Raw genomic sequence first — 19,117 nt, forward strand, 5'->3', positions numbered from 1 at the left:
CAACATTTTTGTTCTATCTGCTGTTCTTTTCTTACATTGCAGTGCATTTGACCTCTCAGAGCCACCGTAGAAACTCCTAGAAATACACATCCAACAGGATCGGTCACCTCTTATATGCAGTCTTGTAACTGTGCTCTCTTTATAAATGCAGACAGTGCAACGTGGTCCAATACATTAGTACATCTGACCCCAGATCTCCCTGAAGGGTGTTGGAGCGATGGAGTTTCTTAAATGCTGAATATTGTAATATACAAACTATGTGCCAGACACCCTCTTATCTGTGGATGTATTTAAATGTCAGAAGTTATACTTTCACAGAACCTTTCTGGCTTTAGCTCGACAAAGTTTGGTGCAGTTTTGCTGCCACCAATTATAATCATCCATCTTGAGGGCTCTTCTCACCTCTCTTCTCTTTTTGGTGTGAAACCACCTATGAACCTCTCTGTGTCTGACGTTTTTTTTTCTTTTCTGCTTGTCTGTCTTTTGCTCCTCTCTCCTCTTTCAGTCTCGTTCATCCACTCTTTTTCTTCTTTACTTTCCCACCTCCCACCTCCACTCGTCTCAGCTCTACCCCCTTCCTTGTTCTCTTTCTGAAATCCTCATTTCCTCTGCCTCTGTTCACTTTGTGGTCAGCTCCTGTCATTTGTAAGTCTTCTGTCCCCCCTACTTCAAGATTTTCACTCACTTCCTTTTAAACCTGGACTGTCTTTGCTAATAGCACCATTGTGGATTAACTGAAAGCTTATAAATGAAAACAATTGATTAAAGGCTATTAAACAATGACAACAGTATGCAATAGTTTTTTTAAATTAATTTATTTTTTGGACTTCATTGCAGCGATGGTTAGAGGTGCAGACACAGCAGGGGGCGCTGCTGGAGTTGCAGGCCTGGCTCGGAGCAGCTGAGTGTCAGTTGGAGGAGTACTGCAACAAAATCAACAAAAACTCCTGCACCAACAATGATCTCGCCCAGTTCCTGAAATACTTCAAGGTAGAATGGATGGTGGTGGTTGTGGTGCGGGCTTACATGTTTGTATTAATTATGCTGTTTCAGTGGGATAGTGGAGTATTATTAGCGCTGATCTGATCTGATCAAGAGACGTTTGTTGGTTTACTTGTGTATTTATCCATGGCATATTTCTCAGGAGTCTCAGACAGAGATGTGTGCACATCAGATTACAGTGGACTACGTGAACCAGCCATTACAGTCAAATAGTAATGAGAAGGACCACAGGTTGCGCTACGAACAAAACCAGTATGCAGATGAACAGGGTCGCCTCAACCATCAGTGGCTCAGCTTGCAGGAAAAAATCAACTCTAAGGTAAGTTTGAAAGGTCCTGCCTATAAACCTTCCTACATCACACACTGTTGATCATTAGAGGAGATGTTTGTAATTTGTTGACAACGTGTGCGGTGTTCAGATTCAGGAGGTTGAACAGGAGTTGAGGAACAGAGTAGAGTGGGATGCCCGACTGCAGCGGATCAACAGCTGGATCGCGGTTCAAAACCTCTGGATGGACTCGGCTCAGACACCCAGCAGCCAGACGGAGCTACAGAGGAGCATCAGCGTCTGCCAGGTCTGTGTTCTAACATCTGCGTGAACAGTCAGCGTGTCTGTCATCATTTCAACATTTCAGATTTGATGTTTCAGCCGTGATGAGCAATTTTCACGTCAAGTCATTTGCAAAGAAATACTCAGAGATACACGTCCACACAAGGGAAGTAAATCAACACAGGTTTTAAATTCTGCTTTTATCTCAGGATCTTGAGGAGAAGATTATGCAGAAGTCTGCAGCTCTTCAGGAGCTGATAGACAAAGTTTGTGGCAGACAAGAAAACAGGAGCTGCAATTTTATCTGTCAAATCGATAAATCCATCGAGACCTGCACAGCTCTCACACAGAGGGTAAGTAACACAAGGACAGTTCAGAGGATAAATGCCTCTGACTTAAAAGTTTTAGGTCAGGTATTTGTCTGCTCCTGGGTGTCTTTAGATTATCTTATCTTTTACAGAACGACTCAGTAAAACAGAGGCTAACTCAGGCTCAGCTGTTATGGAGCAACATGGAGGAGAAGCTGAGTCACATGGTGCTGAAAACAGTGAGAGCATCTCAGACTCTGAAGTATTACAGCGGCCCCCGGCTCTCCCTGCAGGCACTCACAGATCTCCATGAAAAGCTGCAGGTATTTTACCCATACTAGCTCGATCACTTGTAGATGTTTAAACTCACCACTTTTTCTGGATTCTTTGTCTGCAGTAGATATGTTTAATAAGGAGAATTTGGTCACTGGAACTGTGAGCTTCTGGACACTCAAAACATATTGCTTATTAAGACAGTGGTTAGCACTGGGTCCTGGATTCTAATCCAACATCCACCAGTGTGGAGTTTGCATGTTCTCCCTGTGTTTGCGTGGTTTCTCTCCGGGTACTCTAGCTTCCTCCCACAGTCCAAAGACATGCAATTAGTGGGGTTGGGTTAACTAGTGATTCCAAATTGCCCATAGGTGCTGTGTTGGCCCTGTAAGAGACTGGCAACCTGCCCAGAGTATACCCTGGCTCTTGCCCCATGGCAGCTGGGATAAGCTCCTATGACCCTGAGTTGGATATGTTTGGATTTTGTTTTTGACTGATGGCTGTTTTGTTGTATTGGATGCAGCTTCTTCAACAGGAGACAGAAGCCTCAGAGGTAGAGTGGGACAAACTTGGTCAGAACATCCTCTCTCTCAGAGATAACATCAGTCCTGCTGCTGCTGCCATCATCAGCAAATGTCTGGACAGGCAGAGAGACAGGTGAGACAAACACGCATGCACATACACCTGCACACAGGCACATCCACATGTGGAAACTCTGTGGAAAAATATGATCTTTTGTTGTTGTTTTTTGTTTTGTTTTTTCCAGTTGGACTATAGTGACTGGAGCTCTGGGCCAGCAGCTCCAGAGATGTCAGAAGGTCCTGACTGTGTGGCAGGTTTATGATAAGTGTGCTGGGTCTCTGGCAGAGCGACTGCAGGCACTACAGAGTGATGCCACATCTGTGCTGAGCAGCACACCTGGACAGGACAACACAGTGAAGCTGTTCACTGTCAAGATAGAAAATGTTCAGGTGAGATAATCAATTAAAAGAATGTCTTATTTCATATCAGGGTCCAGCAGTTTGTAACAGGCATTTAAAAATTCACCATCTGACACCAAACATAATAAAAATAATAATAATAATAGAAACTCTCCAATCATTTGCCTCCCCCTTTGCTTCAGATTTTCTTGCAGAGGACAGACACCTTGCAGTCTGACCTGGAGGTGGTGCTGAAAGCCTCCAAGGACTTGATTAGCCACCTGGAACCTTCAGCCGCCAGTCTGGTCCAATCAGAGTGCCGCTTGTTGCCACGTGGTGTCCTGCAGCTCAGACAGCAGCTGTCTAGGAACCTGGGTCACCTGCAGGTAAAACCTCATGAATGAAAGAGTCTGTGGGATTTGGTGAAGTCAGACTGGATTTATTGCTTATTATTCATTTTCACTTAAAAACTGCTTACACTGAACCGATCACATATCAAGTACAAACTTTTGTTTAAGGTTAAACCAGTGAGCCTGGTTATTTGGGTAAACCTGCAGGAATCTTTGAATGAAAACACTGCCAATCGTTCAATGTGCACAAACCTAAACTTTTTAAAGTATTTTACTACAAACCGTTGCTTGTTTTGTTGCTGCCACTGCTATTCCTCACCTGACACCTGACTCCAGAAAGCGTCACAGTGACCTATAAATTAAGACACATATGGCCATGTGCCATGTTTGTGTGTAGGAGGAGCTTAAGCAGGTGCAGGAGTTTGAAAATGAGATGGAGTCACTGGAGAGGAATCTGGAGGTCTGGCAGCAGCGCCTGGAGGATCCAGCTCTGAAGGCAGACCAGGTGAGACAGCGTGAAGATTTTATGAATGACTGCTGTGCTGCGTGTTTAGCTCTCTGTTGTTTTCCCCAAAGTAAATTGTTCATTAAGAGACTTTTATGCTACAATAGAAATGTGTGTTTTCTTAAAGAGAGTCCAGCTTCATTTTCTTGAGTCTTGTATGTAGTGAAAAATTATTTATTTAAAAGCTGTAAAAAGAAAATGAGCTCGTACAGTCCAGTTGAGCTGTAGGTGCATTTACAGTGCTGAACAACTATGTAGTGCTGAAAACGTTTGGGTGACATTGTTTACACAAAGAGAAGATTTTGACAGCTGTAACTCTTAAATGTTAAGACTTAAGCAGAAATATGAGTGTCAAATATTTAGTAGTGTAAGGGTGTAAAAGTATGCTTTGTCTCTGCCTGACTTTATACCTCTGAATGGAAAGTTAATGTACAGGAGCAGATGTTATACAACAGTGAGAGAATATGAAGAAGCAGGAAGCCGCCCTGTGGCGGTAAATAAATGAGGACAGAGGAACACAGAGCATGACTGCAGCGTGTAATCTTAGACCGTCCTGAGCTGTGATGCCGTGCGTGAGGTAGTCCAGACTGTTGTGATCCCTCCTGAGTCTCTGACGCCACCATATGTTTCCAGTCTGGCCTCATGGAGCTGAGCGGCCTGTCTGCTGACCTCGATGTGCTCAACGAGCGGAGCTGCAGTCTGACGCTAGAGGACGCTGCGGCACACCGCCTGCAATTCCTCAACCGCCGCTGGGCCGATGCCTCCGCCAGAGCTGAAGAGGCCTGCAGGTCAGTGAGGAAACACGAGGAGTAGGGAACTAATACCTGAGCAGCCATCACAGTTTTCCTGTCTTCCAGTAAATTTCCCCTGTTTTAAGTAAATAAAAAACAAAAAGATATTTAGTTCGCAGTTTTAAAAAAGAGAGAAAACAATCAAACGTAATTGTGTAAAAGGCAGTGAATGAACCGAACACAAATTAGGGTTGATCACTAAATGGATACATTTGTTTGGCAGCCTTGCCTCAAAGGGCATTTCACAGAACTTTTGCAGACAACTGTTTTTATAAATCCGCTCAAATCTGTAGGAGGCAGTTTTTTTTCAAACTTTACTTTCGAATTACGGGCTTTTTGACGTTAAAAAACGTTAAAAATATACTTTTCACAAAGTAAAATGTTGCAGAACATGTTTCACCTGCTGTTCTGTTTTGTGTACAGTGAGCTGCAGACGGAAGTGCTGAGGCAGCAGAGATTTGAGCAGAAGTGTGAAAGCTGGATGTCGTTCCTGCAGAGGATGGAGGACAGCCTGGCTGTAGACGTAGCGGGATCGTACGACGGCCTCAGACAGCAGCTCTGTACTCACAAGGTATCAAACCTGATTAGCAGTCTTACTGACGCATCTAAGCTTGAACTACACACTTCTAATCATTCATATGTCTCTGTGATTCAGCGCTTTCAGGCTGAGCTCTCCATTGGTCACCAGATCCTTCACTCAGTCATCACTGATGCTCTTCATCTGCTGCAGAAAGGAGAGGTGGAGGGCAGGTGAGAAGATCAAACAGCATCCCTCTGCCCATCTGAGTCCAGGATGTGTGAAATATGTTGACACCTTTGAAATGAACTGACATGAAATTTAATAGAGTTATATTGATGAAGATGAAATCCTAAAAGCTTTGGTGATTACCTGACTGTTCACTGACCGTTCACTAGCATCACCACCAGGTTCCATGCTTCGTATAGGTTTCTGTTCTAATTCTGATCCTGGTTTTAAAAAAATCTAGCTTGATTGGTACAAATGGCCTCAGAAAACAATGAATCATTCTGTTTGTTTAGACAGTCAGTGTTTCATTTTGAAATTTAAGTACAACTTAATATTTTGATGGATCCAGGAGCGACTTCATCCTAAAGCTGGCCCAGCTCAGAGAGCAGTGGCAGGGAGCAGTACAGCGGGCTGACCAGCGACGGTCTTTGGTGGAGGGGTTGGTGAAGCACTGGCACCTGTACAGCCGCAGCCTGAGAAAGCTCCAGAGGTTCCTTGCGGACACGCAGACCCTGCTCCCCTCAGCTGGACTAACCTGCTGTAGCCTGCAGCAGCTCCGACGCTCCCTCCACGACCTGCAGGTGGGATCTGTTTTCGAATTGATTTTGAAATCACTTGAAAGGGCCATAAAACTGATTGAATTAAACACTCACTGCAAGCTGATGAATGAAATTATAAGAATATCAATCTGTTAAGAGGACTGATCCTTGTGGGAGTCTTTTACACTTGCTGAAAATCATTGTTTGTTCACGTTATCTTTGCCACTCACTCACAGACGGCTGCTTAAAGATATGAACACTGAGGGAAAATTGGTGCTGATTGCGTTTACAGCAAAGGGAAAATGAAACGATTGTAAAGTTTCCAATCTTTGTTATTTTGGGCTGTCATGAAGGAAGACTGATGAGATTTGAATTGAATGTGGATGAAGATAAGACTTTGACCTATTGTAAGCTGCCCCTTTTAAAAAAAAGAAGATGGAAGCCCCACAGAGCCCCCGGCTGACTACATCCCCCAATGAATCACTGCTGAGTAGCTTCCTTCGCTTCATTTTTCCTCCACACTCCTTTCTATGTTTTATCTCCTGCACTGTCATCCTCAGCACAAAGAGCTGTTGTTCCAGAGGTATCAGAGCAGTTTCATCAACACTCTGGAGGTTGGCCGTCAGCTGTTCTCCATGGGGGACGAGGAGACCCAGACTCAGCTTCAGACAGATCTGGGGACACTGCAGGAGGAGTGGGACAATCTCCACAGTTTGCTGTTCAAAAGACTGGAGCTCACCGAGGCTATAATCAAGGTAATCATTGTGACTATTATGTTCTGATTTAACGGGTTACTTTTAGGAACTTTTTAGCTGGTACACAGTGAGACAAGTTCAAACTCAGTCTATGCTACTAAGGAAAACTTTGCAGTGTATCTGTGCTTGTGTGTTTGTATTTTCTGTATTTTGACTTAAATTTATATTGAACTCTTCTTCTTATTCATGTGACTTCTTAAATGCAAGCACAGTAATGTCAATATATTTGTATCCTGGCCTGTTTGTCAAATAAAAACACAGAGTATTGTTAAAATACTGAAAGTACCGAACAAAGATTTAAATATGTCATATTTGACCTCTGACCTCGCCTTCAAAACGGTAGATTGGTTAGAAGGTCAAAGCGATAATAATCATATATAGAGCTATTTCTTAAAATTATGTTTCTTACTGCCATTCTGTATATATACATATATATAGGCATATAGGTAATGATGTATAGCGACACTAAATATTACTAAAATTACTTTATTATAATAATAACATTAAAGTAACAGGTTATAACTGTTTACATACATAAAAAAATTGAATACCTGTACAATGTTCCTGAATATGTTTTTAATATTTTAAAAACAAAATAAAATTGTGATCAAAAACTTTTTTCACTTGATATAGATTACTAAAAATGTTAATGAATTTACTAGACAATGAAATGACTGCTATGCATGCACTGTATTCACATCAATAAAAAATAAGTGAACTCAAAATTACGTCGAGGATATTAAAATGGGTTTCAACAGGGCAAATAGCGAACGCCTGAACTTTGCCCTTGTTTTTGTTGCACTAAAACCATCTTAAAGTAAGTTTAAAACAAAGGAAATGCACACAAAACACAACACTTTTCCAATAAAAGTAAATACTGCCCAGAGAGTGATCCACTTCTTGTTTTTTACTGTTAGCGTCAGCTCCAGTAAAATGTCCCGTTTGAGATTTTTAGACTAAACGGTTCCTTTATTTTGGACGGTAATTAATCGGTAAAAAAAACTTATTGATGCTTTGTTTTGAATGGGCTCCAGTTTAAAACAGCAGTAAACAGTTTTCAGCCGAGCATATTGTGGCTTTGTCTTTTCATGTTATCATATTTGAATATTTGGCTTTTAAATTGTTATCACCACAGTAGATGAGTCTTTTTTGCTACCCTTACCCTCCAGTCAATGGATGGTCAGATTACACCGGATATACAGAATCAATGAAATTTAAGGCCGTGTCAGGGAGTGAGAGTGAATCCCCTGAGGAAGTTACATCAGCCTCAGCCTCGGTGTGGACTGAAAACATCGCTCTTAGATTTAGCCCTTAGTTGTTTTTACAGCACATGCCGTATAGTAGTTCAGCCGCTTTGTAAATCTGCTACTTTCTCAGTGTCTCATTTTCTTTGCCTTGTATCATCAGTGGGTAAATATGATGTGGAAGTCTATAAGATGAGTTGAGTTTTTGTTTATTGAGCCCGGACAAAGACACATAGATCCTCTACTTGTCTCCCATAGCGTCTGACACATTCTCATGGCCTGAGAGCAGGCAAGTTAATCCAATCTGTCGTGATTAATGACTGCAAGCATGTTTAGGAAGTAAAAGACAAAGGAGTGTGATGGGTTGTTGTTCAATCAGCTTTGTAAGATCCTATCACATTGATCTGCATGATTAACGTGTTTTAAAGAATACATTTTGATTGTGTTAGAACTGGGAGCGCTGCGAGACTGGGCTAACAGATAGCATGCTGCAGCTTAAAGACATGAAGACCCGGCTGAACCAGACCATGCCAGAGTGTGATGACGACCTGGAGAGTGCAAAGCTCTACAAGGTACATCTCCAAATAACTAATCACAAAAGCACAGGAGGTGCATTTCTTGCTTCACTTTTTTAGCGGAAACTCCAGCAGTAAAATAATTTCGGCCTAATAATGAACTCTGAGCTGGGCGTGCTTTTGTTTAACTGTTGAGACTGAACCACAGTATAGTCCTGTTAAAAAGGAATATCGTTGGACGGAGACATACATTTATTTTTGTTCCTATTAACAAGAACTAGGATTTTTTTTAAAAACTAAACAAGGGGGTGAGTTTTGATTGTCAGCTTATTGCAATTAGTACAGAGAGTTAATTATATAATTTATAAAATGACTGACAGCCAGGCCGCTCTGACAGTAAGATAAAAGATCAGATAAAAGGTTCTTCATTTGGAGAAACACATATATTTGTTCTGTTTGTTATATCTGTTTTGTTTTTTCAAAGGTCTATCTTGTCCTTACTAAGAAATGAATATATGTGATTCTCAATGTGTCAGATTATTCTTTCATGCATTGTCTTTTCTCTTCAGCAGTTTTTTTGTTGTTGTTTTGTTTTTTTGTTTTTATGCATGTACTCCAAGTTCATATTCACATTCTGCATGTTAGTGTTAGCAGCCTGTAGGTGGTGAAGGGCTAATAAATATCTGTTTAAAATACTGACATGTAAACATCAGAACGTGGATCTACAACAAGTTCTCAGACTGTTTGGACCCAGGAGACCAAAGTCAAGTTTGAAATAGTTTTGCCTCAAAGCTCATCCCCTCTGACCCACCAAAGCCTTTATCCCCAACCCCTACCTTCCCCCTGCAGAGTCACCCCTCCCCCAGCCCAGCTTGCAGCCTGTGGCCTTTAATCCTCTCTCGCTGGGCGGGGAGAAATAGAGAGAAAAGGGTGATAGAGATAGAGGGAGAAAGAAAAAGGGGCTGGAGGTCCAGAGCGAGAGGACAGTAGGGACTAGCTGTGAGAGAGTGAGTGCAGAGGGCGAGGAGGGGGGAGTCCTGACAGTTTGTTGTGGTGATCGCTGTGTTATGGTATGCAGAAGAACAAGATCTCCCTGGAGGACTGGGCTGAGAGCCTGACGGAGCTGAGCAGCATGAAGACGGATCTGTCCCAGTACATCATTGCAGACGATGTCCTGCTGCTGCAGGAGCAGGTGGAGCACCTGCACTGCCAGTGGGAAGAACTCTGCTTCAAGGTTAGTGTGCGCAGGCTCAAACATGACTCCTGTCTGACTCTGGAATCAGAGCAGGCTTATCCTTAAAAATTCTCATGATTGTTCTATTCCTGGTGCATTTGCCTTGCTAAAGCTGCTTCACCAGTATCCTGAATAATTTTTTTTATATTGCTGTTTCCCCCGTTTGATTCTTACTTTCTAAAACTCAAACAGTCAAATCTCTTCGGGAAATTTTTTTTAAAGCATTGCTGATACAGAGATTGATATGAAGCATAATGAGACCAGAAACACTCATCAGAACTGTTTGGATTTAGGCCCGCAGTCTAAAAAACTGTCATGGTTTAAAGGGACAAAGTATCTTCAAACCATTGCAGGATGAAGTTGCAGGGTGAGGAATAGTCTGTCAAGAAGCTCAAGGGTTAAATACAGCAACTAAATTTTCTTTATTTGGTCAAAAGTTGTTTTATTTGTTTGTTTTTTGGGGGGTTTCTTTTTGAAAGAGCACCTAAAAGTTATCTGACTTGATTAGCAGCAGCTCTCACATCTGCAGTACATTGTATGTGCTGTGATATGGTTTAATCAGCATTCTGAGTTCACCACATTCATTTATTGTTTCTGTTGAAAGTCTGAGCCATTAGAGAGGAGTTAAGTTAGTAAATCTCAGTAATACTTTAAGGGGCAACTAAAAGGACCAACACGTCTGGGAGGCGGGGCTGTGAAGGGAGCATTGTGATAACGGGGAACAGATGGTGACGAAAGAGAAATGTTGCAAAGAGCTAAGAGGTTTCAGGAAGAAGAGCTTTTGCATTAAAATGAATTTGGGGGAGGGGAAGGTGATCGCAAGGATGGGCACTTCTGACTGTGTGGAGGCTTCTTCATTCACGAATGTTTATTAAAAGTGAAACATTTTACCTGAGACACATTTACAGGTAAAGTGTGAAAATTGCCTACAGATTGCCTAAAATACTCTCAGTAACATTTCCCTATCAGCTTTGTCAGTGTGTTTTTAAACAGGCCTTGTAAGTATGTTTGGAATGAATGAATGATTTTCTCCAAATACAAAACGAAGTGTTCATGCCCACGGCGTGAAAAAAAAGGGAGCTTTATCCTCCAAGTGAGTCTGAGTAATCTATTACAGAGCAGTTAGCTTGTTTTGGCTTGGCACACATCTGTGACAGAAAAGTATAAACATTTAACACCAAAGAAACATCTAGGATGAAAGCTGGCAAAGTCAAGCATCCTATATCATCTCCCATGTTTAGATAAGGCTGTGCATGTGTTTCTCAGGTGTGCATATTATCTTAATATGTTGATGCTTAATGATAATCTGGAGGATACCCAGACTTTATAGGATGTCACCATTTGTGCCTGATTATTATTGTTTTTAAAGGTCTGAGTGTAAATCATTTGGAAAAAAATCACGATGAAGCCACCAGCACCAGGGTCCGCCTGAGTTAAATTCTATATTCATTCCAAGCTAAAGTGAACAACAACCCAATCAGCACAAATCAGCTTACAATGCATCTGCACCCATAATGATAAGATAGATTAGACAGCTACAGTACCACTAAGCATCTTACAGTGATGATACTTATTTAATTTCTGTCCCCCAATCCGCTTTGTGTCTCAGGTGTCCCTGCGTAAACAGGAGATCGCAGACCGCCTGAACGCCTGGATCATCTTCAATGAGAAGAACAAGGAGCTGTGTGAGTGGTTGACGCAAATGGAGAACAAGGTGGCGCACAACTCTGATCTCAACATCGAGGAAATGGTCGAGAAACTCAAGAAGGTAAGCGTTCTAACTAGGATGTATATTGGTAACGATATAGTTATAGTGACAGGAAGACCGATTTAAGTAGTGAAATACATAAAACCACCAAACAGTTTCTGAGCACAGCTGCAAGGGTCGCTGAGTACTCCCACAACTTAAACTGTTGTCTGCAAGAGAATTAATTAAAACTTTACATTGTTAAATAAGATTTCTTACTGCCATCGTCTCAAGCTTCACTTGCTGTTAGTGAAGCAGAGTGCTGTAGTTGGTTTTTTGAACACTTCATGCTTAATCACAGTAGCCAAAGCAACAGCAATCAGGCAGTCTAACTGGCACTGTCTAATACCAGATACTTTCTGTTGTTTCACTGCTGTGCTGATGAGATCATCAGTAAGGTTTTCAAGCCATTCAAGCCCACAAAAGTACTTCTAGTAGTAGGATAACAGTCATAGAATCACTCTTTACCCCTCACAGCTGTAAAACAAAGGAATGCACTCATATATTAATGTGTGTGATTTTTTTAATCAGCGTTAAAAGTTTCCTTTTGCATTTCGTTTGTGGCACCACTGCCGTCTGTGCTGCTTTGTATCAGGATGTGTCACGTTGTGTGGTGCACTGTCTGGGCTTTTCAAAAAGCTGTGAATTCCCTCCTGATTGTTAAAGAGACGACAGCTGTTTCTGGCCCAGCAGGGCCACGCGGGTGTGTTTTGTGTTGATCTCACGGCCTCTTTTATTTGGTGCTATGGGAGTGACGGTGATGGAGGGTGAAGGGGGGGAGTAGAGGTTAGTAAAGGTGAATGCTGAAACTCAGTTATTGCCGTCGTGAGGGTTTCAAACCTTTACAGCTCCTCTGGCATTAAAATTGAGCGTTTGGCCCTGAGATACAGACTCCTGGCACGCAAATTCAAACTAAATTCAAAGCTTTTAAGACTTAAAGAATGCTGGTGCACCAGAAATTTACATGCTCACGTGTAGTACATCATTCTGTCTTTTTACTTGGATTTCTCAATCAGGACTGTATGGAGGAGATCAACCTGTTCAGTGAGAATAAAACCCACCTAAAGCAGCTTGGAGAGCAGCTCATCACAGCCAGCAACAAGACAAAGGAAACAGAGATCAATGACAAGCTGAAGGACGTCAACGACCGCTGGCAACATCTGTTTGATCACATAGAGGCCAGGTAGGAAGCAAGAAGGCATAAAAATGTGTTAAGAAATGTTGCTAGAGATGTTGGAGATTAATTTTATATGAATGAATTTGTGAGTTTATACGTTTTATTGTTGAGTAAGGGTGCTGGTGTTGTAGTGCTTGGTTATATAACCAAGTTCGACTCCCAGTCCAAAACTTTGTTTAAACTTATATTGACAACTTTGACGCAAGTGCCTAACAGTTTATGCTAAATGTTTTTTTACATCACTCTTTGAACGTCTTTCAAACATTCAGCCGTTAGCAGTGGGGTTGCCTGCTTATTAAGAGTAGCACAAAAACTGCATATAAAAAATTGACCTAGCCACTGTGATGTCATATTTTGGCCTCGGTGTTAGTGTTCTGGCTGCAGTCATGTTCTTTTTTTTTTTTTTAAGCCAAATGCAGCTGTAATTGGAGTTACTACTTATCAGAGAATACTAGCAAGTTTGGTTAGAAAGCTTTATATAGAAAGCGTAGCAACGCTTAGCCATACACCACATTTTGTTACAAAACTGAAGCAAAAACTTGTTGGATGTCATCTACCAACAGCGGGTTATAATATTTGTCAGCTTGTTTTATCAAAATATTCCAAAAGGTAACAGCACAAACATGGTGGAGAAAGGGGGAATGATGGAGACCAAAAACATTTTTCCAACTAGGCCGTAAACATCCTTTTTAATGTTGTAAAGTTAACATGGGAGTGTCTCAATTTCTGGAACTAGCCTCAAGTTGCCATTTGATGAACTGCACAGTATTTCCACATTGGCTTCATTTTGTTTGGCATAATAGCAATCCCTCCACACAGCTTAGTGTGACCGTCCCATCAATCTAATAATGCTGAAAGTCTGATAAAGTATTGCTGGGCTTGACAAGCTAACAGTGGGATATCCTGAAGGAACAATAAAACCTTTAGATTGCACTTTTTATATTATTTTTCCTCTTGCCTTCTGATATTCTGACATGATGCCATCACTCTTTTCTCTTATGGGAAATCTTACTGGATGTCTTTATGACTGTGTGCAGTATGACTGTTGATCCAAAGCTACAAGAGCAGCCCTGAAATGTGACTTGATTTGGCGAGAGAATGCAGTTATTTTCGTTCACATTATGAAGACATGCAGTTAGTGGGGTTAGGCTAATGATCCCAAATTCCCCTTCAACCATCAGGTGTGAATGTTTGTCTGTCTCTCTGTGTTAGCCATGTGACAGACTGGTGGCCTGTCTAGACTATGCTCCACCTCTTATTCTATGGTGACCCTGAACTGGATAAGTAAAAGAAAATGAATGGATGTATTAAATATTGGCTTCTGAAGTGGTTTGTATTTAGATTATCGCTACTTAACAAGCGGTTTTCACAGCTTAAGAATACAACCTGCTGATTATTCCTTTAGTCATCATGCTTCTTTGAATCCTGACCCCTTAGTGTTTACTGCTGCAGTTCAGAACGTGCAGCTTTATCTGTGCACTGTTGGACTGGGCACAGCACAGCTGTTATTCTACTGTGGCTGCAGATTAAAGTTGGTGAAGCAGAGGATAGACTCATATTATTATTAATCTATGAATTCAAATTGCATTCCAACACAGAGAAGATTGATAGCTGCATGCAGGGAGGTGCTGAAATGTTTCCACAGTTTATGGTTCCAGACAGAAAAGTTGACAATCAAACTTTAAAAGTGAAAAAGTAGCTGGATAAAGACAGAAGAGAGAGCTTGAGCTGCACTAAAGGATGAGCTGTGCCTGTCCAAGCTGAAAATGGGCAGAAGGTGGGCTACGTTCTGGGCAAGTCACCAGTATTTACCAGTAGGGTTTTTTGTACTCATTTTTCATTATTAAAAACGAAACACATAAGCTGATGTATATATCTGAAAACTATAAATTACATCTCAGAAATTCCCAATTATTTTTATGGTATTTTGCAAGGGATGAAGCGAAATAATTAACTTTGCAGTTTTTGGATTCTGCAGAATTTAATTCAATTCAATTCAATTTTATTTATATAGCGCCAAATCACAACAAAAGTCGCCTCAAGGCGCTTTATATTGTACGGTAGATACAGAGAAAAGGCCAACAATCATATGACCCCCTATGAGCAAGCACTTTGGCGACAGTGGGAAGGAAAAACTCCCTTTTAACAGGAAGAAACCTCCGGCAGAACCAGGCTCAGGGAGGGGCGGGGCCATCTGCTGCGACCGGTTGGGGTGAGAGAAGGAAGACAGGATAAAAGACATGCTGTGGAAGAGAGACAGAGGTTAATAACAGATATGATTCAATGCAGAAAGGTGAAAAACTCAATGCATCATGGGAATCCCCGGCAGCCTACGTCTATTGCAGCATAACTAAGGGAGGATTCAGGGTCACCTGATCCAGCCCTAACTATATGCTTTAGCAAAAAGGAAAGTTTTAAGCCTGATCTTAAAAGTAGAGATAGTGTCTGTCTCCCGAATCCAAACTGGAAGCTGGTTCCACAGAAGAAGAAGAAACACAAGTCTAAAAGGTTACACACTTGGATACTCCAGTGTCAGAATGTTTTCATCTAAGAGCAACTTTTGAGTTCACTATTTAGCTGATAGCAACACGAGTCTTTATATTTATGTATGTGGTGAGCCTGGAGATAATTATGTGTTCTTTCCACTCACAAGGTTGATCTCAGAAACAAGCGGCGTGCATTAGTGGAGGGTTTTTGACCTTTCTTGTTCTCTACTAGTCACTTTCCCGTAGTCAAACGGTGCAGTAGTTATTACCAGCTATGGCCTTGCTGTACAGCAGAATGGATGCAGGTTGGTGGAGTGCACAGCAATTATCAGTACATTTGCACCAAACAACAGGAAAGCGGGTTTAAACCAATGATTGAATGCTGCTGCACATAATTACCAGTCTAGTGATGGCAAAAGAACTGATTTTTTTCATAAAATGCACCAAGCGAATCAGAGCTAACTAAACTTTTTAAACCCAGATGACCCCATTTTTAAACCCAGGTTGCTGTGTAGTTAACATGGTTGCACTCTTTACCTTCATCTTATTCACATTTTAATAATATGAATTTAATATAAATGCAGTGATCCTTAATTCTTCATTATCCACTTAAGAAGCTGTTGACTGAAGCTTTTTCCCCCCATTTAGTTTGAAGCACTTTCGCATAATCAAGTGGGGTAGAAAATCACCGTGTTTCCGTTTCACAAGGGAAGCAAAATTTACATGGGGCTGATTGCTGCTTTTGTGAGTCGGAGGGTATTTAAATGAAAACCTTTCAACTTTGCCACATCTACCCAGGGCGATTTTTGAGGGGCAGTTAACAATGAGTGGCATCCTATCGATTTGTAGTGTTTATATGTGTGTGAACACGGCGCCAGGTACCAGGCTTCTCCTAGTGTGGTTTGTGTTTTAAGTAGGAAAAACAAACGCAATTAAAAAAGGGGAAATTTAAAGGGTACCTTCCGTGCTTGACCACCTGTGAATGGAGAGCTTTCAGGAAAGTTCAGCTTGCAAAGTGATGAATGTTAAAATTAAAGAAAAAAATTGATACATTTATTCTACAACTTGGCCTGAGAGAGACTGCACTAAATCCATCTATGTTGTTCATTTAGGGACAAGGGTCTTTATCATGACTGTCAGGCTGTTAGTACAGAGACATACCCTCTTCCACTAACAACAGAATGGAGACTAGAGTTGAGAGGGAGCATCACACACAATAGTGGATTTGCGCTCACTGGTCTCCTCCCCTTAAGTAACTGACCAGCATAAGATTGCTAAGCCTGCTAATGAGCCATTAGTGAGGAAACTGTGCAGTTGTCATATTCCAACTTTTTATTTCAAGTTTTTGAAAATGTTTGTGTGACACTAGTTACAATTGTTAAAATCTGTACTGGTATCAAAGCTGGGTGAAGTCTGGGTGAAGGTCTCAGTGCAGACCAGTTCTGGCACACCAAAACAGACAAACTGTATACTATTGTCTATCAAAATTTACTATCACTAGCACTAATGCACCCATAGTTAAGTGGAGTAGTTTAAGATTCTTGTTATTCATGTTATTATATCTGCTGCCAAAACCTTTGTAGGATTTGAGGCTGAGGACGAATTGCTGTGAACTGTAATAAGGGGGTAAAACCTTTCTATGCAGATAAATGTAGTCAGTGTCTGCTGATGAGTTAGTTCTTCTTTGTTGAGCCATCTGCTTCGCCAGAGGTTGTTTGGTTTCCCTAATTTTTAAATCATAGCAATCCTCCTGGCACTTAACAGTGTACACTACATTACTCTGTTTGTGTCTGGGGACTTGATCCTTGGGGTGGACTAATTTTTGGTGCAGCGAAAAATGGGTCCATTTACTTACTTGGATTGAGCATGCACCAAGACATCCGAGGGACTTCTCCAGTCTCAAAATTTGCATTCACATGAAGCCAAGAAAATATGTAGCTAGAGGTTTATGAAGTGAAGGTTGCGCAAGGGGTGTCGTGTCCGGGTAAATGTGTGGGTAAATGTTAGATAGATAGAATGTGTGAGACATTGTATAAAGTGTTTTGAATGCTCAAGTAGAACAGAAAAGTGCTATATAAGAACCAGTCCATTTACCATTTACAGCATGCACATTATACAGAGCTGAGTCAGTGGTTGGTCTCATTGGATGGTCCATTGTCAGAGTCCTGCAGGCCTCTGTCACATGTTTGGATAAGGGCTGATGAAGTTCCAAGACTAGCTGATTCAGAGTCACTGATGACTGTGGCGTGCCTCTTGCCATTGTCTGCATCTCACCCCACTAAGTTACATCAGATGACTGCTGAGGTTTGACTTGCAGAGGGATTAGATGCGCTGATACTGGCCCGCTGCTCGCCTTTGTCCCCCAAAACAAACCGGGTGCTCCGTCACCCGGCCCAGCAGCTGCTGTTTGCTAATGCGAGCCTTTGTCCTGATGGGCGCTCTGCCTCAGGGGCCACCATCCGCTCGCTTTATTGTGCGAATAAGATGCATGCAAGGCAGATGTTTGTTTTCTCTTTAAAAACATTTACCCTGCTCTGTCCAGACACCTCTCCTCCTCACACCTGGTATCTGCACAGATTTACTTCGTGTACTCTCACACAGCGTTTTTGTTTCTCAGATTATAGCACAGTCAAGCCGTTCATTTCAAGTACAGCTTTCACACATTTAGTGCCATGTTGTTTAGTTTATTTGTTTCGTTTATACGGACAGAAAGGTTGTCCTTTTGTTGCCACTCGGTTCTCTTTTCATGTGGCCATAGACCTGGTTGTCATAGTGATGGTGTTATTGCAACAGGGATTGGTTATGTGTGACAGACTGTGATATGTGAGATGGAGTCATCTTGGAGTTGATTATTTTATTTATAGGCATGTAATTGCAAATAAGTGAAATGTGAGATTTGCACTTGTGTGTATCCCTTCAACTTCTTCATGCCTGTAATCAATAATCTAAAATGAAATGTTGCAGGTCTCAGTTCACTACTCACATTTTGAGTGTGACCACCTCTAAAGTTGGCCATGTTAACGTTTAAGTCTGCAGGGATTGACTCACTTTTGGAGACTTGTTTGCTTGTGCTGTTCTTTCTTTCTGTGTTTTCTCTTGTGCACCAGGTGGCTCATTTTTATATACAGCTACCAACATAGAAGTAGTTGGCCAGCTTTGCATGTTCTGTCACACTCCCACAAAGTTATTTCATTAGTTCATTTCTGTTCTCATTTTATGACCTTTTTTTGTTGTCATTCTTCCTTCTGCTCCACCTGTTGTTTTTTTCTAACCTTTATTATTCAGACCTGTAATATATTACTTGTTCTTGGTACTCTGAGCCCGAGGGTGGTTTATTTCAATATAAAGAAGGTGGCAGATGGAAGTTTACCAACCTCGGGTTTCTGGCTGGCTCTGTCTGCGTCGGCCACTATTGGCAGTCTGAGCAACAGTTTACAGCTCCACCTTTAATGAACTTTAATGTCTTTACCTTACAGACGTCTTGAATTGTTTTAGCCTAACTGTGTACTTTTCTACTTCCTCAGTCATGGTCTTGCCACATTATCCTGAATCTCTGATATTCATGCATATTTATCAAACTCACCGAGAGACAGATGGCTTGAATGGTCTCTTATAAAGTTCAGTTGGTAGATTTTTAGCCACAGAATTAATCCTGGTTTAGCTGTGTCAGTACCCTCTGTGAAAACATGAAAAACAAATTAGTATTAAAATCTATGTTCTCTCAAGTAGTTCTGGATTTGAGAGCTACCCATCAAGCCTGGTTTATTTTCAATTTTTTAGTCCTTTAAATAGATATTTTCAAACATGTGAACTCATAACTAAATATCATATCAAACATCACTCATAAGTAAATATGAAACAAGAAGAGGAAAATTATTAATTCTGTGAATTAAGAGAAATAAAATGAAAAAAAGAAACAAAAGTTTCAAGAAAGACTGCAAAGCAGAAAAAGTATCTAGAGAAAAATACATTTTAA

At 41.3% G+C, this 19,117-nt stretch overlaps 1 protein-coding gene across 4 annotated transcripts in view; it reads left to right on the forward strand.

The window, feature by feature from the left end:
* LOC105940985 (nesprin-2) overlaps positions 1–19,117 on the forward strand; it is a 53,734-nt gene that overhangs the window by 14,847 nt on the left and 19,770 nt on the right. For all 4 annotated transcript variants that reach the window (XM_076877464.1, XM_076877462.1, XM_076877463.1 and 1 more), the window contains exons 16-33: positions 838–990; positions 1,145–1,321; positions 1,422–1,577; positions 1,762–1,905; positions 2,013–2,183; positions 2,657–2,790; positions 2,900–3,104; positions 3,257–3,439; positions 3,801–3,908; positions 4,542–4,696; positions 5,123–5,270; positions 5,355–5,449; positions 5,794–6,025; positions 6,544–6,738; positions 8,432–8,554; positions 9,576–9,731; positions 11,341–11,499; positions 12,495–12,661. In XM_076877464.1, coding sequence (XP_076733579.1) covers positions 838–990; positions 1,145–1,321; positions 1,422–1,577; positions 1,762–1,905; positions 2,013–2,183; positions 2,657–2,790; positions 2,900–3,104; positions 3,257–3,439; positions 3,801–3,908; positions 4,542–4,696; positions 5,123–5,270; positions 5,355–5,449; positions 5,794–6,025; positions 6,544–6,738; positions 8,432–8,554; positions 9,576–9,731; positions 11,341–11,499; positions 12,495–12,661 — 2,861 coding nt within the window. The remainder of the gene's footprint in view (positions 1–837; positions 991–1,144; positions 1,322–1,421; positions 1,578–1,761; positions 1,906–2,012; positions 2,184–2,656; positions 2,791–2,899; positions 3,105–3,256; positions 3,440–3,800; positions 3,909–4,541; positions 4,697–5,122; positions 5,271–5,354; positions 5,450–5,793; positions 6,026–6,543; positions 6,739–8,431; positions 8,555–9,575; positions 9,732–11,340; positions 11,500–12,494; positions 12,662–19,117) is intronic.

This window comes from Maylandia zebra, linkage group LG19 (genome assembly GCF_041146795.1).
Source record: "Maylandia zebra isolate NMK-2024a linkage group LG19, Mzebra_GT3a, whole genome shotgun sequence".
Classification (NCBI taxonomy): Eukaryota; Metazoa; Chordata; class Actinopteri; order Cichliformes; family Cichlidae; genus Maylandia; species Maylandia zebra.